Below are 24,149 nucleotides of genomic sequence, written 5' to 3'. Positions count from 1 at the left end.
TTTCCCCAGCCCACCTCTGCAACCTCATTTCCTACTGTTTTCTTCCTCTTCCCTCACTGTGCTCCAGCCACACTGGCCTTTTTTCTCTCTTCAAAACTGCTGTTTGTTCTTGTGCTGAGAACTTGTTCTCTTTACCTAGAAAACAATCTCTGCCCCAGATCTCTGCATGGGCACCTCCTTCATTAGTCAGGTCTTGGCCAAAAGGTCACCTCGTCAGAGGCGCCTGTCCTGAGGGCACGAACCAAAGTAGCCTCATCCACCCCCAGGGGTCATTCATCATCCCAGTATCTGGTTTTACTTAATTCATAGCACTTACCACTCTCTGAAATTATCTTTTTTTAAAAAGTATTTATTATCTACTTTGCCTGACTAAAATGTAAGCTCCGTGAGGTTAGGAATTTTGTGTTGTTTACCAATGACTCATAGGTCCTACAACAGTGCCTAGCACATAGTAAGAGCACATTAAATATTGAATTGAGTGAATGAAAATAAAACTGATATTCCCCTCTGTCAAGTGTTCTTGTCCAGAATTCTCTCACTCATGCATGGTACCACCCATCAATCCTGGTGGGCTAGCCAGAAATGCAGACATCATTCATAACACCTTCTTATCCCTCATCCCCAATTTTCCAACCCAGCACCAAGTCTTTACATCACTGCCTTCTACACAATTCTTCAGTTTCATCCATTTCTCTATCTAGACCCACCTTCTTAGTCCAGCTATTAACAAAAGACTATCTAAGCTATCAAAATGGGCTTTTAAGGGTATCCAGTCTACTCCTGCCTTCCATGGCAGCCACGGAGATCTTTTCAAAACATAAATCCAATCATATCACGCCCCCATTTAAAACATTTCAATGGCTTCCCATTGCTTTTGAGATAATAAAAACAATTCTCAATATTACAGTTTAAACCCTACCTTCTTTTCCAAGCTCACCTTATACCATACAGTCAAGCTACACTGATCCTTTCTTCTTAAAATCCTTTGCTCTTTCTCTCCACAGAATCCTGACACAGGATTCTACACTCCTCCTCTCCCCTCCCCTTTTACTTGGTTAACTTGTCCTGCTCCTCATTCACTGCTGGTGGCAATGTAAAATGGTGCAGCCACTGTGGAAGACAGTTTGGTTGTACCTCAGAAAGCTAAGCTTAGACCTACCATATGACCTGGCAATCCCTCTACTAAGTATATACCCAAAATAATCGAAAGCAGGGACTCGACCATGTCCATAGCAGCATTAGTCACAAATGCCAAGAGATGGAAGCAACCCATGTGTCCATCAACCAATGAATGAATAAATAAAATGTAGAATATACAGATAATGAAGTATTATTCAGCCATAAAAAGGAATGAAGTCCTGATACATGTGACAACATGGCTAAACTCTGACGATACCATGTTGAGTGAAATAAGCCAGACGCAAAAGGACAATATGGTATGATTTCACTAATTTGAAACAATTAGAATAAGCAAACTCATAAAGTCAGTTGTATCAATTTATACTTCCACTAAAGGTATATAAAACTGCCTGTTTTTCCACATGTTTATAACCCTGGATGCTACTGTTCTTTTAAATTTGGGCCTGATAGATGAAAAATTATATCTCATTTTTTAAAAAATTTCCACTAGTCTGTGAATTGACTTTTTCATATCTTCTGTCCCTTTTTAACATTTTTGATTTGTAGATGCACTTTATATACAAGAAATATTAACCCTTTTTCTAAACTGCCAATTTTCTTTTTTGTTTTGTTTTGTTTTCTTAAGTACAGACATTTAAAATCTGCTCATTTAAAACTGATCAATTTTTTCTCCATATGGCTTCCGGGCTTTGTGTTTGGCTTGGGAATTCCTACCCCATCCTAGGATTTTTAAAAATACTTTTCTGTAGTTTCCTCTATTCCTTTAGCTTGTTTTTACATTTGGCTTTTTAATCCATCTGAAACATATTTTTATATATGATTTGAGGTAGGGATAATCTATTTTTTTCCAAATAAGACTACCAATTGTCCTAAAATCATTTTTCAAATAACCCATCTTCATCTGACTCCAACAATCTATTTATCTATTTCTGTGTAAGAAATAGGATGTTAATTTAACACTGTGGTTCATATGGATATTTGGGAAGCAGGGTCTTTCAAACTAGTTTTTCAAAGTTTCCTTTATTAATTTTCCCACATTATTCTTCCAAATAAAATTTATAATCAGTTTGCCAAGTTCCCAAAATTAAAATAAAAAGAAATAAAGTTTGTCAGGATTATAAATGGAATATCATTAAATTTGCTGAAATTATATGAGAGGACCTGACATCTTTATGATTACATCTTCTACTAGCTGGTTTTGTTTTATGCTCTTATTATAATTTTAAACTGTGCCCTCGAGAACTCACAAAGAGTCAGCAGTAAAATCCCCTTTAGATTTTAAACCTCTTCTTTGAATGTTTCATTGTCTTGCTCTGATTAAGTGGGTAGATTGTTATCCTGCAGTCCATACCTGAGGCTGGCACAGGAATCCTCCTTGCTCCTCATGCCTCTTCAGGACCATTCTATCCCTTACTCCTCCTTAAAAATGCCAAGCTTTGACTCTTGCAGCATTAAACTATATCCACTTCCTCTATCATTTTGCAGTTATCTCATAATCACTGAGTCACTCTTCCTATCTGCTAAAGATTCTAGTCCCTAGTTCTAATACTCTCTCCACTGTCAGACTAGCGTAAGTCTTGGCAATCTCAGTATCTACACAGATGATCTCAATTCCTTTACCTTCTCTTTTAATTATCTTGTTCTCTATCCTACTTAAACCACTTACTCCCATGACCACATGCTAAATTTTGTCATTACTGATAACTGCAGCCTCTCCACAATCTCCATTTATGACCACCACCTCCTAACTTTAAAACTAACCCACTAACCCCCTTCACGTACCACAATTCCAACAAGACTTTAAGCTGAGACTTTCCATTCATTGATCCTGTCCCCTTTTCACTGCACCTTACAGTCTCAAGTCCTATTTCCCCTCCCTTACCAACTCAACTTCTATGGCCAATCATCACTCCATTACTCTGCTTCCTTTCTTGGAAAAACTCTTGAAAGAAGTATCCAAATGGCTATCTCCAACTCCTCTCCACTCTTCTCTTGAACCCACTTGCATTTAGGCTTTGTCATTCCCCTCCACCAAAAATGACCTTGGTCAGTCACTAATGACCTCCATGTTTCTAAATCCAATAATCAATTCTCAGACCTTACTGAACCATCATAGGATTGATACTCCATCTTCCTCGACACCTCCAGGACACCACAGTCTCCTGTTTCCCTCTACTTCACTACAGTCTCCTTTGCTGGTTACTTCTCATCTCCCCCATATCAAAACGCTGGGGCTCAGACCTTGCTACACCCAACCTTCTATACCCACAACCTTAATGAATCCTTCCGCTCTCAAAAATTTAAGTACCTGTACCAACTATGTGATCAAGAGTCCCTCTCCCCTGCACTCCAAACTCGTGTTATCAATTCCCTACTCAACACATCTACTAGTATGTCTAATAAGTTTCTCAAATTTAGCGTGTCCGAAACATAACTCTTGATCTTCTCTGACAAATCTTTTCCTCACACGCTCTTCCCCATCTCAGTTAAATGGCAACTCCATCCTTGTCACTCAGGCCAAAAGTCTTGAGACATCCTTGATTCTTCTCTCTTCCACCCCATTATCTTATCCATCAGCATATCTTGTCAGCTATACTTTCCAAGCATGCCCAGAATCAGACTTTATCACATGACTTCCCCATAATCCAAACAACCATCACCTCTTGCCTGGATATTGTAATAGACTCTCAGCTGGTTTTCTGCCTTAGCTTTGGATCCCTCTATTGTCCATTCTCAACAAAGGAGCCAGAGAGACCTTGAAAAAACCTAAATGAAATCCCGTCACTCCTCTGCTCCCATTGTAAAGTGTAAAATTCAAAGTCTTTGCTATGACCTACAAGGCCCCACACAACTTAGCATCTCATTACATCTCTGAACTCACCGTCTGTACTATTCTCCCTCCCTCGCTCTCTGCTCAAGGCCTCCCAGCTGTTCCTCAAGGAAATCAGGGACCCTCTCACCTCAGGGACTTTGCACTTGTTGCCCTCTCTGCCAACAGTGCCTTCTCAGGCCTGCATATGAGTCAACCCCTCACATCCTTCAGATTCTGCTCAAATGCCTCCCTCCCAGTGAAGACTCACATGGCCATTTCTTAGTCACTTATCCTGCTTTATTTTTCTTATTACTTATCATTATCTAACATATTATGCATTTTACCTAGTTATCTTATTTACTGTCTCTCTTCTCCACTAGAATGTAAGTTCAATGAAGGTCAGGATTTTGTCTGTTTTGTTCACTGCTTTATAGGTCCAGTGCCTTGAACATAGTTGGAATAAAATTAAAATGTGATGAATGAATGTAGGGAATACCATGCCTGTCTCACAGTAGATGCGCAATAAGTATTACTATTTTTCTTCTCTCTCCTCCTATTGGGTTACTACTGACAAGATCTGAAAGTGTATCAGCAGCAGATGCAATGTCACCACCAGAAAAAAAGCAACTCAATGCCTTTGCTTTAAAAAAAAGTAGGTTATTATGATACACAAAATTTTCTAAAATCTGGACCTTTCCATTAACTACATAAGACTAACATAATCACTTCCTGAAACCCGCTTTTCCCCAAAATATAAATATTTTACCTTACTAAAATCATTCTGTGAAATGTCTACGCCATCCTGAGGGGACAATTTCTTCCTCTGTTCTGGAACTGGAGGTTTCACTTTAGATGGCGACACTAAAACAGCACCACCTAGAAAAAATGCAGAAGACGACAGGTTTCAATTAAACTAAATTATCAAGTAGAAAAATATCAAATAAGAACTGCACAGTGATAGCTCGTTACCAATAGCTGGAGTGGTAAGATCGTGATGAGTCCTCTGAGCTCCACCAAGTTCTCTCAGCTTTGGAGTAGGAAGCCTGCCTCCTTTGCCTGAGGACAGAGAAGATTCTGACCTGCAAATTGAAACAATCTATTAAGAAGTTTTTCCTACAGAAAATATGAGCAAAAATACTTTGCCATCACCATATAATAAAGTATAAAACTTAGAAGACAAGGTCATTTGTTTCTGAAAAAATTACAATCAAATCCATAACCAGTTAAGAGTCACTGAGTACTGGAAAAGAAGCAAGATCACTGCAAGCCAGCAACAAAACAGTAGAGAATTTTCCTGTTAAATCAGGGCCTAACTTCCATATTGGCCTCAAAACCCATGAGTGAATGACAAGGGTTTGAACTATGGACAAAAAGCACCATCATCAATGATAGAGGACCAATCTCCAAAGCAAATTTGTACATAAATCAATAGGAATTAGCTATTTGCAGCAATCACTTTTTAAAATATTACATAACTGTTTGTTTTCTTTTTTGCTATATCCATCTGATATTAAAGAACTTCAGCAATCTTTCTTAAGTCATCAAGGAAATCATTCTTCCAGACACATTTACAAATCTAGCAAATCATAATTAGGAGAACATAAATGAAGATAACCCAACTTCCTCCCCAACTAGCTCAGCATTCAAGTATTCAATTAGCAATTAATGGTGGGCTCAAATAACTCAATGAATCAAATTATAGATGATATAGGAATGCCTGTTTCATTAAAAATAAAGTAAAATCTGTTATTAGTCATAAAACCAAAGATATAAGTCACAATACTTAGTGACAAAACAAAATACAGATTAAGCATTTACAACAACACTTCTATATAATGGTTCATTTAGAACTCTCACCCTTCTTTTATCTTGTCTGCCTTAGATTTTTCATTTTCTCCCAACTTCTCTAGTTCTCCCCTTTCACTTTCCTCATCCTCTGCCTTCCCTCTTGGCTGCTTTTCTATATCTTCACCGGTGTTATCTGCATCCCAAGCCAGCCGTCTTCTAACAGGTATGGTGGGAGCATCTGACACCCCCAATTTCTCCACAGCATTTCTCTGGGGCTGTTCTTCCAAGATAGGTCCTTTTTCTTCTGGTTTTGTAGAATGACATTTTTGCAAAGTCTTATGGCTTGTTGGATCTCTGCATAATAAAACAAGTTTTATTTGAAACTTGAGTAGTTTGAATTTTCTAGCTTATAGTAATTAGTGAGTCTACCCCCTTCAACTGTCCACAAATACATAATTTTCCCAGATGTATGCCTTGCCCTAGATATTGAAGAAAGACATCTAATTAAGATGTAACAGTGTAATAAATGAAAGTTTTAATGAAGAGTCTCTATTAACATTTCAAAGTAAAATACACTTATCTCCTCTTACTCCTGCCTTTACACATGATACATGCTCGCACACGTGCTGACAAAACTCATATTTACCCCTAAACTGGCATTTAGGCAAATAAACTAGGATCCCACATGGTCTAATTTGTTTAGTTAATCAAATCAGGGTTTTGTGCAGAAATTCAAACATAGTTATGATCAAATAAGCTGATTCAAACTTAAGCTTTAGATAGATTCATCTTTTCAGGTCATTGTTAAAGAAAATAACAGATATCTTGATGAACTTTTTAAATCAGATGACAATTAAAATTGCTAGGTTAATTTGATATGCATGTCTATATTAATATACTGCAGCAGCTAAGAACTATTTTATTTGCTACATGTTAAAGTGCTATTTCTCTTACATATAGTTTTAAGTCATGTTCACTTTAATACCCAAACAGGAGAGAATTCTCCCAAAAAATCAGGGCCTACGTTCCATATTAGTCACAAAACCCATTCATGAATGATAAGATTATGAACTAATAGCTTATATTCAGTTTTTGTTGTTGCTTTTTCTTCCTTTCTCTTTCACTGTTAAAGTGCTTTTGTATCTACTGTAATTATCCTATTCTGCCCTTAATTGTTAACAAGGAATATTATATAATCAAGCCTCTGGATTTACGTTATATATTACGTATACACAAGTGCATAAGGCAAATATGGCTAGCTTTATTTTTCACAGAGAAAATAACGAAATTTAATAAATGGCTGGCACATTTCCATTTGACTAGAAGACAAATTTTGAACAATCAGGTCATTTTCCTATATAATTCCATGATCTGTTATAAGCAACAGTACACTTTTTCACCATCCACAAAGAACATCTCACCCAGCAAGATCAAGAGCTCTGATGTTGCTACTAATGGTTCCTTCTGAGCTCGTGGTTGAGGAGACATCCCAGCAGCAGTTTTTATCAGAGAGAATCTGATTCAGATGGTCCCGAGAAAAATGTGTTCCCTGAACTCGTCTCCTATAAAATTCAGCCTTCTCTCGGAGCTCTTTCACCTATGCAGAAAAGTTCAGGCATCACACATTACTGCAGGTGCTCCTTTGCAAGTGCCACCAAGCAGCATAACAAAGCCATTGCACAAATACAGCCAGAGACCAACGAGGAAAAAAGGCATTAATAGCCATATACATAAATCTGGCTATGGGCATTTTTAAGCAGAAATCATGAGTCAAGCTAAAGCACAATGCAGTTATTTCACTTCAAGCCAGCAGGCAAGGAGAGATCTGTAGCAGCTCAGAAAAACATTGATAACTACTTCTTACTCCAACTGAAATTATACAAGAACTCTAGACATTATTATAGTTTTAGAAACTCAAAAGCAACCAACCTCTGCATACCACATGGCATTTAGAGAACCCTATGGGGAGGAATACAAAAACATACTTAATGAGAGGTTAATGCCATAATTGAATATTAATGGGAATCAATGAAATACTTTATTATTCTTCTTTCTAAACTTATACCAAATTTATAAATTAACAGTTTTAGTACTCTTAGTAATTTTCAATTCAGTAATCAAGATCTCTTAATATTACCTTGAAAACTAGCCACTTTCCTGCACACTTGGAATGCTGCTGATGACAGGTAACCTAATTACTATTCTGATTTCTTCACATCTGGAAGAGTACTGACATGCCAGAAACCCCTAAATCAGGCTTTATTTCCTGTCTTTATATACAGCTGCTACTACTATAGAAACCCCCACTTAGGTAGTTATGAGACTTCTCTCTCCAAATTCTTTAACGCTTTCTTGTAATGAGCAAACCCTGACTTTTTAAAAATGTACTAAATATTTAATTTAAAACAATATCCTATGAAATAATAATTGTAATATGTTCAACCAAGTGACAGAATATTTTTTAAATGTTCTATCGAACTTTAAGGTGACTGGCATTCCCTAATATGCAAATAACATGAATAACGTGAACAAATATGGAAAGGAGCCTTTACAACCCTCTGAAACTCTCATTTTACACAGTATACTGCCACCTGCTGGCTTTCCTAAGTAAAATTCAACAAAGTAAAAAAATTAAGTTGCAGCTTTACTGTTACAATTCTGTTTAAAATAATCTTTGTTTATTCTAAAAAAAACTATAATATTCCCAATCATAAACATGGAGTAGTAAAATTAAAAGAATAAATGGTTACTATCTGCTAGAATTGCTTCTTTCACTTAAAGGCAAATTATGGAGATGACAAATATACACTCATCTCAATGTTACATGAATGGCTACTTGGGAATTAGGATAAAATATCCAATGACTATATTACAAATAGATTCAACAGACTAAAATATCTCAAACAACACAGAAGAAAATGAAGATGATATATAGACTAGAAAACTGTAACAATTCAAAAAGTGAGTTAATATTCTAATGATAACACAGACATTGATGTCAAAAGTGTATTTGAAAAGTTTGAATAATATTCCTTCATGAAAAGTTGTGGGGGACTGTGTTTACCGATTAATTTTTACTTTATATGTGATTCTAATTGTGTCTAAGTTAATAAATGAAATATAAAAGTAAACAACTATCGCTAAAAATATATATATGGAAGTAGATTAAAACTTTTTTTTTAATGGATCCTCTCATTTGGAAGATGAGGGAAGGTACCTTATATCAGGTATCACGTAATAAACCACATACAGTAAATGTCTTCCAGTAAAAAAATTTAAGATTTAAGTAAAAAAAGGCCCAGATTAAGTGTCTATAATTTAGCCAACTAAAATTGTTATTACCATCAGTAATAACTGACTTCTTAGCTAAAAATTCTTATTCTTTTCTAACTCCAATATACTTTTTTAATTATTTTAACCAAAAACTGTAGCTTTAATTTAAATAAACCACCAATAGCAATTAATAAAATAAATACACACAATCACTTTACCAAGTTATCATAAGAAGAAACCTTGAAAACACAGATCTTAAATTAACAACAAAAGTGTTCTCTTCTACCAGGGCAGGGTATTAAGAATTTCACCTTATCAAGACATCAGAGGTAACAATCCTCTCAGTGTATTAAATGTCTAGTTCTGAGGCCTAAATACCAACTCATCCTAGTTTATAGAAGTCTCAGAGATTAAGAGACGATCTTTCCAAAACTCCTCACGACCCAGACCTAGTGAAGTTCCTGAGCGCCACAGGCTGGGGCTGACTTGTTTGTTGTCACACCAGCCCCCTGTGGCCATAGTCTGGGTCCTCCCTTTGCCCCTGGCTTTTCCTCACAGCCCATCAGACTCCCCACACACAGAGCTCCTCACCAAGGTCTGCCATGGCCATAAACTGCTGGGGATTCAGCTGGCTCAATTCCTTTCATCCATCATGGCTGCTCTTGATCCTCGTATTTTTAATTTGATTTCACCAGGGTGAACACCTTCGAGCTTTGTCTTTTACTCTGTCTGTGCATCCTCTAAGCCACACTCAAGTTGCAAAGAAAGCACACCAAGGGCAGCCACAGTGGAAGGAATCAAATAACCTCCAGAAACAACGCAGTAGTCACCAGCTCAAAATGCCAAAAGCTCAGAGCCAGCACCTTACCCCAGAGCCTGATAATGGATAATTTTAAGTACTGAGCTAAATAAAAGATTCATTCCCATCCAAACTATCCTTCTCTTCACAATACCATGGTGGGGGGTGAGGGGAGGGAGAAAGGGGTGAAGGAAGGGGGTGTTTACTGATGTCTAATCTAAACTAAAATGTTTCGCTTATTCACAAAGAAAAGGCAGAAAAATGCCAAAATACGGTTTAAAAGATGCTGTTTAGATAATAACCAAAAAAGTTCCACTGTTTATCCTTTGATTGTAAAAGGCTACTACTATACTAGAACTTGCAAACTTTAGGATTACTATTTCCCTCAAACCTTTCTTTAAGAGTCCCGGAATTTCTCCCAGACACCATGGGATCCCAACACAATCTCTAACACTGCAGCCCAACCCTTACTTTTACTTTTACACACTGTAGCAGTATACATGGACAGTGGGTGCCACTATCAGGCAAATGATTTAATCTTGAAAATCATTTTCAGTCTAGAGATTGCAGGTCTATGTGCTATAAAATAATCAAATTTATACTACTATAATTCTATAAACTGAGTTTATTAACACAATAAATTGATTGTTAGAAGTGTTTTTAACTTTAAAAACTTGAATAATAATAAATATTAATGTCTAAGAAGCCAGTGGTACAAAAAAGTAAATAAATCATAGCCTAATACATATAACTATAAATTCCTGCTACTTTTAGTGCTGTTATTTTATGACAGATCTTTACATTGCTGTCGCTTATACTAAATGAAACTTGTGAAGTTAAACTGTTATGCAGCCTGAAAGAAAATGTGGGCTCTTACTGAGGTTGTAAATACTCACCTGATTTGGCATGTTTTCTTTCACGTATGTCCAAGACCCAGCTTTATATAAATACTGAGCTGGGCTCAGAAATTTTGCTCTATATTCAGAATTCACCTTCCTAATAGAAATGAAATGAAAGTAAATATTCGGCAATGTTGATCATCTAAATACCATATTTTTCTTATAAAATACATACCCAAGTCTTTGATGTCTCCAAGGAATAAGTTTTTTTTTAGGCTGGTTTGAGTCTTTTGATTCCATCTCTGCTTCTGATTTTAAAGGATCATCTTTTTTATTACACTAAAATGGAGATAATTTAAACTTTTTACACTTAAAATACATGATACAGTAAAGTAAAAACACATATAAAGTTACAATCAGATACTGTATTACATTTCTGTTTTTAGGAAAGTTTTAACTACTAAAGATAAAGCATAAATTAATAAAAAAAAATCAAGAAATCAAGAAAGTTTTAAACCTAGTATATCTGGCTAGTTGTTTTTGAAGTGTAGCTCAGGATATAGCTTCATTTTCCAACAATAAAGATTTTAGATCCTTGGCTAGGGAAAAAAAACACTAAAATATTAACAAACTTGATGTTACCATCTATTGAACAGTGTTGTTACATTGCCCTTGGTATCCTAAAATTACATGTAATTATGTTACCATGATTAAAAGTAGTGTCCAATAAGTAAGTTACCACATTGTTTTACTTAAAAAGTTAACAACTCTTTTCTTCCCCCCAAGAATGGCATAAGTCCAAAAGAAAAAATATATATGGAAATCACTTTACTTTTAGTCATAAACTTTCTATTTTGGGAACACATAAAATATCAGGTATCAACATTCCAGGTGATACAAAAATAGTATTTACACCTCATTTACCTATAATCTATAACAACTGTAGCCTGACACGGCAAGCTAAATGGCTATAATTTCACACAGAAGCAGGTGTTTCTATATCCTAAGTAAATCATGTGAATTACACTGGCTATAATTTGGAGTGCTAAAGCTTTGGTTTAAAATACATGTGCATGTCTATATGTTTAATTTCCATTATTTAATTTAACAATGTGTTTCCATCACTTGTGGAGCTCATTTTACTATAAGGCAATCATTTGACATTTCCATTGTGGAATTACCTACAGTGTGGCTAAGCATTCATCACACTCTATTATATTCAGTTACTTACATATCTGTCTCCCCACTAGCCCAAGAGCTGCTGGTGTTTAGCATATTTGTTATCCCTGAATTCTCAGTACCTACCCAGTGCATGGCTCCTAGTAGGTGCTCAGTGCACATTTGGTATTTGATGAACAAATGAATTAATGAATTAGCTTAAAAAGAAAAACCTCAGGTTGTAGTAAATGAAAGAAAATATGAGGGTCTAAAATCATGGGTATTTGTTTTGTTTAAGGTTAACAGTTGGTGAATACCTTCTGATTTTCAGGGAATGCAGTTTCAAGATTGCCATTTTCTTTCAAATCATTTCTTAATTTTGGTTCTTTCACTGGAGATAAGCTCTTGAAATTTCTTTTGTATTCAGTTTCATGGATGACTGAATTACCTTTGAATTGTGGAACAAATTTGCTTTTATTGTGGAAAACCTTAAAACAAAAATTGCTTTAGTTTAGATTTTTGTTGATTAAATATACAGAACTTAGGTCTTAAATTGCTTAAAAAAAAATCTCATTCATAAAGTTGAACTATGGGATCCAAAACAAGCAAAATTGTATATGATTGTTTGTAAGCTCATTTCACATATTTAACAACTGAAGGTCAACTTTCTATACTTGTTTGAATAATAGATGTAATCAAATTATGCTTAAGTCAAAAAAAAAAAAAAAAATAAGCAACACCTGTGTCTATCTTTTCTCCCCAAAGTTCCCCATTCCTCCACCCTCAGTTTGATAATGGGATAAGCATAACAGGCTCATTTTAAGAACATGAGCAGATATTAGCTATGATAGGTGCATTAGTAATCAAGTGGCTGCTTTTAAAATTGTTTTTATAAGGCAACTCTGTTGTTTAGTATAACAGGTTTTTTCCTCCTTACATGAATTCTTTTTCTTCCTGCAACAAAGGAAAATTTTTTAACATTTTAAATATCTGATATGTTTGATTTGTTCCACTGTTTTTCTTTGCTTGCTTATTTTTAGCTTTTTTCTTAAGACAGGGAACTGCGGGCAAGTATTACTTCTATTTTTAAATGATTCCTTTTAAACTTATTATTTCACAATATGGTTTCCATTTTATGCTATATCACCACAATTTACAAGGAAACAACTGAAAAAGATATGGAGTTCAAATAATATATATTACCGCTTTATAATGCTGAAAAGCACATCTTCATACAGATCAAATCCAAACAATACATCTTGTTTTGGTACAGTATAACCTCAAAGACTTCCCTGCTAGAAAATTGTTCTGACTTCCTTACATGTTAATAAAAGACATCTTTTCAGAAAGCAGGTGTTTGATAAAATAGAACTGAACGGTTCTTTTAGAGGTCCCTTGTCAACAAGCACTGAAAGCTTCTGTCACAGAGTTCTTCAATTCACAGACTCCGAAACTGATATGCTTTGAACTAACAAAGAGTAACTGCATTTAAAAAAAGTTCTTTGAAACTCTCACTAATGAAAGCCATAGAACTACTAGTGAAGATATTGGTAATGATTTATTTTATATGGTACTCTGATCCTATAAAAATAACAATTCTACACAAATGCTTTCACTGACATATATAAAAGTTGTCCATAGGGCTTTGATTTGGATCAGCTCTAGCTTACAGGTCAAATATACAGGTCAAATACTCTAAAAGCCTGAAAAATCAGTTTCTAGGTTTAAATAATTTTGTAAGTTCACTAATCATGTAAGTCACCTGTAAGCAAGCAACGGAAGTGCTGCTCCTATTTATTAGGTTGATATGAATACATATCATTTTATATTATTTCATATGTTCCTGACATACTATATTAATTTTCAAAGTTTTTAAAATGACTGAATAACAATTATGTCCAAAGCTGCCACAATTTATAGGATCAGTGGTATCATTATCTTAATGCAAGATAACTGATGTTATTGTCTCACTGAATCTGATTATCTTCTCAGTCCTTATGGGTATATAAACCACACAAGAGAATCTGAGATACAGAAGAAAATGAATGTGAGGGTGTGTGAGCATGTGTGAAGGTGTGTGTGTGTGTGTGTGTGTGTGTGTGTGTGTGTCTATAAAGAAAAACACAAAGACCAGGAGAAAGAAAAGATGAAATTGCCATAGGCAGTTAGTGGAAGCATTTCCTACCTAGGCCTGGGAGTATCGTTAGGAACATACATAAGAATTAAGACCTAAGAACTATATAGAAGAATATAGTAGTAATACGATAGAGCATGTATTAGTAATGGTCATCTAATATTAAAATTGTGAACGGGTACAGTAACATCCAATATCACATTTAGTTCATCATTATGGTTTTTAAATTTTACACGTATACTTAAACTGACAATTGCCATTATTGTGTGTCTGAATACAAGGACAAAATTATATATCTTATGTTACTTGGAACACACTTTGTATTTATTAAAATAAATACCCAAAGCATTCATGCCTTTCTTAGAAGACAGAAAACATGCAATGTAATAGTCAACTAAATACACATTTTAGAAAGAAACCAATTTAATATATTTGCTTTTATAAATAAAAGAATCTTACAGCATGCAAAAACTTACCAGTCCTCAAAGTTTTCATTACCCTGTCTCATATTTAGAATATTTGATGGATCTGGCAACAATGATCATCAGTAGCCTAGGACAGTATAATATTACCACTATAAATCATAAGTTATAGGACAGTTTTAGCAAAATGCTCACTTTTACTTTTCTAGAACCTACTTCTAGGCCTACAGAAGTACTGAATTTCTTTCTTTCATCCCTTAGTTCTATGTTAGTCTGCATCAATATAGCAAATGATATGTACTACATCCATTAAACTACCTGATTGGCTGCAAAAACTGGAGCAGCTTCTTTAGGGGTCTTCCAAACAAACTGCCTTTGATATTCAGAATTTCTCAAAGGATGATGTGAAGGAACAACAGTCAATCCAGCTTTCTTCTGCAGAAGTCTATCCAACTGTTGGAAAAAAAATTCCCACTCAAAGGCATTAAGAATTTCTATTCAAACTTTTTCAACAAATAAAAAAATCTCTTTTAAAATGTCAAAACACTTCCGATTCCTTTCTTAATAGTACCAAGGAATTATTACATATCCCAGAAAAAGATACACCTCCCAGTCCCCTCCTACCAATTATTTGTAATTAAATCTGTTACTGAGAAATAATAGCACCTTGTCCTATCCACCCATCATTTCTGTGGGCACCCCTTCCCCTGTCCACCAGGCTCAAACATCACCTCCCTTGCTTCTACTATGAGAGCCCAGGTTTCCTCAAAAAGCCACAGATGCTCTCCGTAGTTTCAGTCAGCAGTGAACTTGAAACGAGGAAGCAGCAGAGGAGTGGAGAAAGAAATGTGGGAAGCAGCGAGATCCCTGCATGGGTCCCTGCAGCCTCTGTTTAAGTGCTCTCGGGGGCCTTCCACAGGCCAGCTGTAACATAAGAGAGCAGAATGGCAAGATCTTTGAGATCCAGCCAGAACTCTCCTTCCTTTCGCATTTTGTCAATTGAGATTCTGTTTGTTTTCCTGCTGGTACACAATAAGATACCAAAAAGGGGCTAGGTAGAAGTTCAGCTCACCACTGCTGCCAGAAGTAATGGCCTACTCCCTTTCTCTGCCTCAACTTCATCTCTCCCTCAGGACTCAAGTGATGACTAAAACTCAGAGGCAGGCTGCCCGCCCAATGAAGGGATATCTTAATAGACCCAATACAAAATAGTAAGTCTTAAGAATAGAACTTCAGTCTCTTACAGCCTCTTATAGAAATTAGACAGGAAAACAACAATGGAAAATCTTTAATCACAAAATGTAACATTACTGAAATGACGAATCCCACAAGAAATCTATATTTTTGAAAAGAAGTATATAGTGAGTATGCCTACCCCATTATCCACTTTTTCTGAAAGAAGCTTGGTAGAGACTTCCAGTTCTCCTTCTTCATTAACTGATGTATGGTCTGCTAGCTTGGTTGAGTGTTCCAGTTCTGCATTTTCTTTAATTGGTGTAGGGTGTGTTATTACATCCTCATCATTTTCTACAAGATCTGAAGCCCCTTCAGATCGGGAGTCTGCAGAGTGAGATCTGGTTCTCTTGGGAACCCTGAAGGTTTCCAGTGTGAGAACTTTTCCTTGGTTAACATCTTCTTTGTGATCTGCCTCTTGTGTTTTTGGTGTCTCTGAGCCTTTAGATTCTGGTGATAAAACCACATTGTTCTCTGAGTTAGCTCCCTTCCACTCAAGAGATTTTGAAATCTGTGGGTCATGGTACGGGACTCTTCTTTTTGAAATAAACCCTGGTTCTTTCGTGATACCTATAAAACATAGTATACAAAAATAGCAACTGCAAAGCACAGAATTACCAAGACAAGCTTTAATAACACCTATGAGAGAAGAGATAGAATTTAAAAAGTTATATATATAAAATACTCTTCAGCTTACAGGATTAAAAAAATAGTTTTTTGACATACAGTTTTAAATTTTACCGTAAAGAAGTATTAAAAGTTTGATGATAACAAAAAATTTAAAATTGGGGTCACACATTCAAGTTATCCTAATAGAAGTCACTAGAATCGCAACGTAATGGACCTGGCAGGCCAGGTAGCATATGCTGCCTCAGTTTTTAATTACTTTCCTGTGCTACTTAATAGAACAATGGGCCCTAGTGCTGTCAAAATTTGGAACTTGTCACAAAGCTTCTCTTATGCAGACCAGACCAAGATAAGAAGGGATGAGATGTCATTATGCTGGATCTTAGTCCTATATTAGCCTTGACTTCCTGAGACTTGAAAACAATGAACCCTTTTAACAAGAGCTAAGATACAACTTCTCTGTAGTTCTGCCTGGCAAGCAAATGTCTAAAAAACTTAACACTCTCCCCAGGTAAAAGGAGTTCTGCAGAAGACATCTACTGAGATACTGTCCTAGTTTGAAGCCATTCTTTAAAAAGAAAGAAGACTGTGCAGGGTAGGGAAGGAAGATTAAGACCATAAAGGAAGGAAAGAGGAAGTGGACAGAAAATCTGGCATGGGGCAATATCCAGAGTTCCTTAGCCTCTATCTTGTATGTTTTGCTCATTAAACCCAGGGTCCCCATCTTTATGAGGCTTCTCTAGACTGGTGGTCTTCAAATTGGGTGCATATATGTCAAGGGAGTAATTAGGAATGGGCAGCTGAAGGGAATAAATTCCTAAATCGTCAACTTCCATATGTAATTTTTTTTTTCTAAAACTGATCTGTTTGCGATCTGCACCTGCCAGCTGCAGTTTTATTTCCCTCTGCCTCTTTCATAATCTTACTTTTCCCACTTCACAAAAGAAAGGCACATCTCACAATCAGCTGAAACTTATTACAGTGCAGCACCCCAGGGCATTAAAAAATCTCAGGGGGGGAAGGGACAAAGAAAGAGATAATCTGAGAAAGCATAACTCCTGAGGGAGAATAACTGACAGCAAAGAAGGTAGAGATTAAAAATAACAAAGGGGCTGCACTTTACTTCATGCAACTCCACACATTTTCCATCTACCTATCTTAGAATCAAAAAAATTCATGTGTGAGAGGAGGGTTGTCACGGGGAACACATATTAACACATTTATTTGAACTGAATATTAAAGTTGGACCTTTTTGTCACAGATAATCTGATTTGTCTGGTTAATTTCTCAATGAGGATTGACTTTGTCAATTATGTGATGAACATCTTCTATAAATTGCATTAGCTAAATCAGCAGCTCCAAAGTATCAACAAAATATATGTAAAGCATATATACACAGTATCCTATATATTGGAAATTACATCCTTTGAAACTTTCCATTAAACTCACAATCAAAATTAAACAGCAGCTTAAAAATGTGGGTGGGTGTACAAAGATTTTCAAAATCTTTTAGGGAGTACGAAAGCAAAAAATTTGACGACCACTGCCCTAGACTTCTCTGCTTTAATGCAGAGCCAGGTTTCTGGTAGAAGATTAAAATGAAAGGGGGAGGTTCTCAAGTCATCTACTCTTGTCTCCCAGCACCAGAAATCTCCAGGGAAAAACAGACACAACTTCAAAAGGATAAAACTGCTGTTGTTCTTTGCTTACTGCCCACCTCCCTTTCTCTATGTTCTGGAGTTCTCACTCCCATCCCCAACACCTAGGTATGCAGAGCCCACGTGTTACCTAAAATTCTCCATTAAGGTGTCTCACCTCAGTCATGCCTTCCTTCATAATGTACCATGCTCCAAAGCAACCCTGCTTCCACTGTCTCATTTCTTCATCCCTACCCAAAATGTAGCTGATCTAAGTTAAAATGTTATTGGAGGCAGCTATCTAGTTAATCAATTCCTCTGTGTCACAATATCCCCTTAGGCCCTCTGCTGAATATTTATACTTTGAAAGAGATTAATTTTGGATTCTGAATCTAAAGGAACCATGAATTTCTGGTCATTTGGAAAGAGGATTATGAGTAGGGGGTATTTCCACCACCATGCTGGAGAAGCAGGGACACCCAGTCTCTGAAGTCCAGCCCTAGACTAAGAGGAACCCTGAAAGAGCCACCCACTCTAGCCCACCTTTCCCTTTGTTCTCCATATCTAATCCTGGAAACACTTCCCTCATCTTACTAACTTCCCTGGCTTCAAACACCTAACATCTGAGGGGCTTACATACCCCATGCCAAGGCACTCTCCCCACACATGCCACACATTAGGCACCAAGCACGGATCCGAGTATGCGCCAGGCCCTTAACATGCACAATCTCATTTAATTCCACCCAGCAATCCTGTGCAGTGGGCTTCCTTATTCTACTTAGTGAAACAGGCTGCTTGCCCAAGGTAACACAGCTACTGTGGATTCAAACTCATGATGATTCATTCTTCCAAAAATTAATTTTAATAAACACTATAGAGTATGACAAGATCCTCTGTTAAGTACTGGCAGGAACAGGGTCGTAAATAAGACAAACAAAGCCCTGCTCTCAGAGATCTTATATTCTTTTATAGAGGGACAATCAAGCAAGCAAGTTCAAAAGTCAAGTCTATCTACCTTTCCTTCTACCACACTCTGGGAAACCTTGGCCCAGGGGTCTGACTTCCCTGGCATATAGTGATACAGGGAGGAGCATGTTTCACACATGATGACAAGAATGTGAGCTCTAAACTCATGGGCTTTTAACAAAACAGATCTGATTTCAAATCACAGTTCTGCCACTTCCTAGTTGTGAACATTGGACAAACTACTTAACCTACCTAAGCTTCCCGTCCTCAAGACCTTGGGGATACTCTTCTCCAGGCTTGTCCCTTCTCAGATTTCATGTTTCAGCTCAAACGTCACCTCCTCAGAATAGCTTTTCCTGTCCATCCCATATAAAGTATTCCTCCAATGCAACCCTCCCCAAGTTATCTATCACATTACCCCATGATTTCATATAACAATCTGAAATCTCCTTGTTTATTTACTGAGTTACTTGTTTACTGTCTGTTTCTCCCCATATTTAAGGGATTTGGTCAGGGCTATATCCCTAGTAGCTGGGAACAGTCCTGGCCCATAGTAAACCCTCAATAATTATTTGTTAAACAAATAAGTGGGTCAACCAGGTCACGTGAACAACACTAATGCTTCATAATTTAGAATAAATGGTTTTGCAAAGTTAGACCAAGGTTTACTCAAGTTATAATGACAATTAGTTTGTTCAACTTACCCAACTGATCTGATCTAAGTCCAGCCCATGGGTACTTCTGCCCCACTGAAGGATTATAGGACTCTGACAAATATGACTTTTTCCACAGAAAGTTTCTCTGGTATTCACTCAGTCCCTGTAATGCAAAGTACAATTTGAGTACAATGCAATTAATGAATGTTGTAAAGCAGACATCAGTAAAAACAATTTCTGAACCTCCAAAGAGTTCAAAGCCTTAAAAATTGATAAACACAGAAGAGCTCCTTAGTGAGCATTCATATTTACTGAGTCCTGTGCTAAGTAGTTCACATGCTTTATCTCCTTTAATGCTCACAAGCACTCCAGGCAGATACTGGCAGGAATCCAAAACTCAGAGAGGCTACCCTTTCTTTCTCTGGTTGGCTGATTCCAAAACCTGAGTTCATGTCTGATAATGGGTGACAATCTAAATCCTCATCATATCTAAATTCTCACCTAGTACACAAGATTATCAATTATGCCTAGTACTATTAGAAATTTTGGCAATGTCAACCAAAGAAAAACAAACTCCCATCCGATTCTGGATACAACCCCTTAAGATACAAGAATAAGACAGGATTCGTGGAATGCTGTGGTCACCTGTTTTGTTGAAAGGGGCTAGGCCCTGACAGCTACCAGCTACCTGGAACTTTTAACAAACCGTTTAACAAGCAAATGCACAATTATGGAAAAACAAAAAAAAAAGCGTATTTCTCATATCCTGCCTCTACTAAGGAACCACTTCTCAAGCCTTTAAGACACACACACAGACACACAGACTTTAAAGTTTTAAAAGAAAGAGGGGTTAAATACTAGTCTGACACGGGCCATATGTTTCCCAATCTGAAGTTGCATTTACTTCTCATTATAAAGAGCCCTCCTCCCATCTCCACTCCCCTGATCACCCAAAATAACCCTATCTCAATACCATCCAACGCTTTCACACGGCAACCTGGAAGTCTGTGTGAGCTCAAGAGCTAAGTACGAGGCGACGAGCACCTTCTTGGACCTCGGGAGATTCCGGGGTTGGAAGCCTCTGCCGGGTAGAGGACAGCGGCGCAGACAGCCCGAGTGGCCCGGCACCCGCCCCGCCGCGGCTCTTCCCAGCCGCCTTCGGGCCCGGGGACCCCGGCCTCACCTTAAAGCGCACCGGCATGTCTCCCAGCGCTGGAGCCCCCGCCACTTCGACAGTTAACGGGACAAAGAGCCCCGAGGGGGCGGGGCGACAACACTAAGTTCCCTAGCAAAAGCCTCAACCCGGCGTCCCAGACTACGCGCCGGCGCACTCCGCGTTTTCCTCCTTGAGCCCTGTCGCTCTGTCACTCCCCGCCCATTCTCAAGCCTAAGGACCAATAGAGACTCGGATATTCCCGTGCAGTTATTAGAATTCCACCAATCAGCGCCCGGAAGGGAGACGCCCATCTCCCGTGCCAAAGCAGGAGTCTAAAAAGAGATGGCGGGCGGAAGAACCACCAATGAGGCTCGGGAAACCGGGATGGGCGGGGCCACGCGGGAGCTTCGTCCTGGGGAGGGATGGAAGGTTTTTAGTACTGCGACTGCTGCGCAACAACGTGTCTGCGTTCTGGTGGAATGAGCTTGCCCTCGCTGAGCCGAACTTCTTGATATCATAAAACATGATGGTTTGTTCTTAATTCCAAAGTGTGTGATGAAACCGAATGGTTCTTTTTGTGAAAAGAAAATGTCAAGTCTGTTCTTCTGAATATTCAGTTCCTACAACGGACAGCCACATTACACTGCTTATTGAGACATCAAAAGGGATGGGCCAAAAAATTAATACAGCTTAGGCAGGTTGAAAAAAAATTGTATTGGATCTTGAAGACAAACTGCTGTCTTCTCCCAATGATGTTCTTTCTATCCCCAATCCTACTGCTCCCCCAAAAATGTACATTCAGCACTTATATTAGGAAACTTTTATTAAAGATTCTCCTGAGTCACTGCTTGCAAAGCTTTAGGCTTGTCTCTCCTCTTACCCTTTTTTTAAAAATAAAATTCCGTCTAATTTTAATAGACTATGGCCATCACCATCAACAAGTATTTCTGGTGTTCTACCATTGACAGAACACGGTGTTGACCCTGAGGACTGGGAAAGAAATAAATTGTCTGGACAGTTCTCTAATATAGTTTGGAAAAATGAACATGTGTGTATTCAATAATACCGAGCATAGTGTAGCATGTGCTGGGTTTCCAGGTGAGATGTGTAAATGATAATAGCTACAGGAATTTGGAAGAGAGAGTCATCCCTGAGGGCAGAGAGGATTAGAAAACACCTCAGGAAGAAATATTCAGACTCAGCCCTGAAGATTTGAAGAACTTGAATAAATGAAGAGGAAAATGGGATGATCGAAGGCTTAATGCCTGAAAAGAATGCTTCCAGGCCCCAGAATTCCGGGAACAATGAATACAAGTGCCTTTTATTTCTCTCATTTGTTGAACGAAAAAAAGTACACCCTCTATTAAGATTTCAAATATTAACACCCATCCTGGGTGCTCTCCTTTAAGCATTTTCTGCAAAGACTTGTATTCCAGAATCCTAATTGATATCTCTGTTCTTCTTCATCAGCAGTGAGATACTTAAAAATTCATTTGAAGGAGCTACATGATATCTGAAACAAAGAGAATATTTAATTAGTCCCTATGCAGCCAGGCATCCAGGGGGCCCTTGATAAATGTTAATTGGGGATGACAGCAGCTCTGTCGTGTAAATTAAGAATGGCGCAAAGGAGACACCATGGAACATAAAAGTCTTCCGCAGAAAGGCATCCCAGATCTTACAGGGTAAGAAACACACAGTTCTGGTTGTATACACAGCTTTGTTACCACATAATGCTAAGGTAAAATAAGTATAAGTGAGCAGACCGCTATACCCTGACTAAATAAGAGCAATGATAGCTGCAATAGAGCTCTGCTGAGTAGGGAATAAACGACAATAAAATCAAACAGCAGATAGTAAAAGCACCTTAGCTATAATCTAGGTTTGCTGAAGACTCATTATAAGGGCTCACAGAAGGGCAGTTTACTTTGTTATTTTTAAACAAAGGCCTACCCGTTTATGAGGCGAAGATGTAGAAATGAAAAAAGAGACAAACTAGTAGCTGAGAATTGTCGCCTGTGTTTTGCCAGCCCTTAGCCTTTGCTACTGCAGGAAACAGACCCAGTACCCAAGTGTTGGGAGAGTCCCAAAGGGGATGTGTCACATGTGTAAAACTAGCATATACAGTGTTCCCAGCGGCATTGCCACTTACCGATAAGTCACACAACCGTAGCTGACTCTCTTGCTGTGGATGATCACATCCACTTTTGCTGTTATTGAGTATCCATTGACCGTAGGTACTGGACAGATACACGAAGTCTCCTTGACCTGCTGAACCCTTGTGGTCATCTGTTACCCTCTATTAAGTGAGCCCAAAAGTGTTAGAACTCAGAGGTTTGCAGGAGAGTCCTCACAGAGATGGTCAGCCCTCTGCAAAAGGGTCACTGCCCAGCTGGTGATGGTGCTTCTGAGGAGACAAAATGGGGCAGGTTCTAGGAATGCAAAAAGAAAAAAGAAAGAAAAGGAAACAAAGGGGGACAGGAAGAAAAGAAGGAAGGAGGGAAGGGAGGGAAGGAAGAAAGGAGGGAGAGAGGGATTTTTCAAACTACCACCACTGTGGGGTAACAGGTCATTATTAAAGTGATGCTGAGAGAAACAGCAAGCAAATAAAGAACATTCCAGTTTCTCTCTCATGTTCTCTAGTCACAGACCTAACAGAGAGCCAGCCACGTGGTTTGAAGAGTCCCAGACCAAGCTTCACAATGCAGAGTATAGAAGGTATGATTGGAGCTGAAAGACAATAGCATATTAAGTTGTACACACCCATACAACCCTTATAAAGAAAGAAGTATCTCTTTATGAACTAATATGGGACAATCTCAAAGAAAGAACTACTATGGAACCATCTCAAAGAAAGAAGCAAGGTATAAAAGAGCATGTAGATTTAAAAGAGAGAGAAAAGGAAAAAAATGGTGTCATGTGATGTCACATAATGGCAACATTCACAGGCACTTTTTCCCTTACTCATAAGACTAATTCAAAGCAGCAGCTTACTTATAAATATATGGAAACTTCAAGGTATTGATAGCACTTATTGTTAAGGCTATTCTCTTTACATCAAAAAACTCCTTCCATTGACTCTAATATTCATTTTGATTTACATGTATCACAAGAAGGCAGTTGCTTCTTTCAGAGACAAAAACACCAAAATCCTTTAAAGCAACTTGTATTTGTCCTTGAAGTATAAATATACTCATATAGTACTCATTCTATTAAAAGTAGAACTTGATCACTTCACAATCTAAGAATCTCTCAACATTTCCTCAGTAGCAACTGACACATGGAAGAATTGTATTTGCTTCTGTCTGTATTTATTTTTATTTAACAACAAAAAAAATGTGTTATACCTGATAAGATCAAAATACTGTTGGACAATAAAGGCACAAAGATGAGTAAGACATGGACCCTGGCATCAAATATGATTACAGTCTAATGGGGAAAGGAAAGAGCACAGGTAATGAATAGAAAGAAGGACGCAAGGAAGGGACTAACCGTGAGTACCCTGATAT

General features: G+C 37.6%; 1 protein-coding gene across 3 annotated transcripts in view; it reads right to left on the bottom strand.

Moving 5' to 3' along the window:
* The window catches only part of MDM1 (Mdm1 nuclear protein), a 106,156-nt gene that overhangs the window by 12,521 nt on the left and 69,486 nt on the right, over nucleotides 1–24,149 (bottom strand). Inside the window, exons 2-14 of one of the 3 annotated variants that reach the window (XM_037845951.1) lie at nucleotides 22,793–23,047; nucleotides 22,026–22,153; nucleotides 19,533–19,647; nucleotides 15,741–16,168; nucleotides 14,684–14,818; nucleotides 12,127–12,297; nucleotides 10,887–10,990; nucleotides 10,709–10,808; nucleotides 7,670–7,699; nucleotides 7,162–7,337; nucleotides 5,810–6,094; nucleotides 4,922–5,031; nucleotides 4,719–4,828 (exon numbers count right to left, since the gene is read on the bottom strand). In XM_037845951.1, the coding sequence (XP_037701879.1) occupies nucleotides 4,719–4,828; nucleotides 4,922–5,031; nucleotides 5,810–6,094; nucleotides 7,162–7,337; nucleotides 7,670–7,699; nucleotides 10,709–10,808; nucleotides 10,887–10,990; nucleotides 12,127–12,297; nucleotides 14,684–14,818; nucleotides 15,741–16,168; nucleotides 19,533–19,647; nucleotides 22,026–22,052 (1,791 nt within the window). In that variant the 5' untranslated portion in view covers nucleotides 22,053–22,153; nucleotides 22,793–23,047. Of the gene's footprint in view, nucleotides 1–4,718; nucleotides 4,829–4,921; nucleotides 5,032–5,809; nucleotides 6,095–7,161; nucleotides 7,338–7,669; nucleotides 7,700–10,708; nucleotides 10,809–10,886; nucleotides 10,991–12,126; nucleotides 12,298–14,683; nucleotides 14,819–15,740; nucleotides 16,169–19,532; nucleotides 19,648–20,667; nucleotides 20,820–22,025; nucleotides 22,154–22,792; nucleotides 23,048–24,149 lie in introns of those variants that run through there. The other 2 variants (XM_037845952.1, XM_037845953.1) reach the window with 2 other exon arrangements.

Source organism: Choloepus didactylus, chromosome 8 (genome assembly GCF_015220235.1).
Source record: "Choloepus didactylus isolate mChoDid1 chromosome 8, mChoDid1.pri, whole genome shotgun sequence".
In the NCBI taxonomy this organism is placed as follows: domain Eukaryota; kingdom Metazoa; phylum Chordata; class Mammalia; order Pilosa; family Megalonychidae; genus Choloepus; species Choloepus didactylus.
Note: the sequence above shows the minus strand (reverse complement) of the source record. Positions and strands in the feature narration are given on the sequence as shown.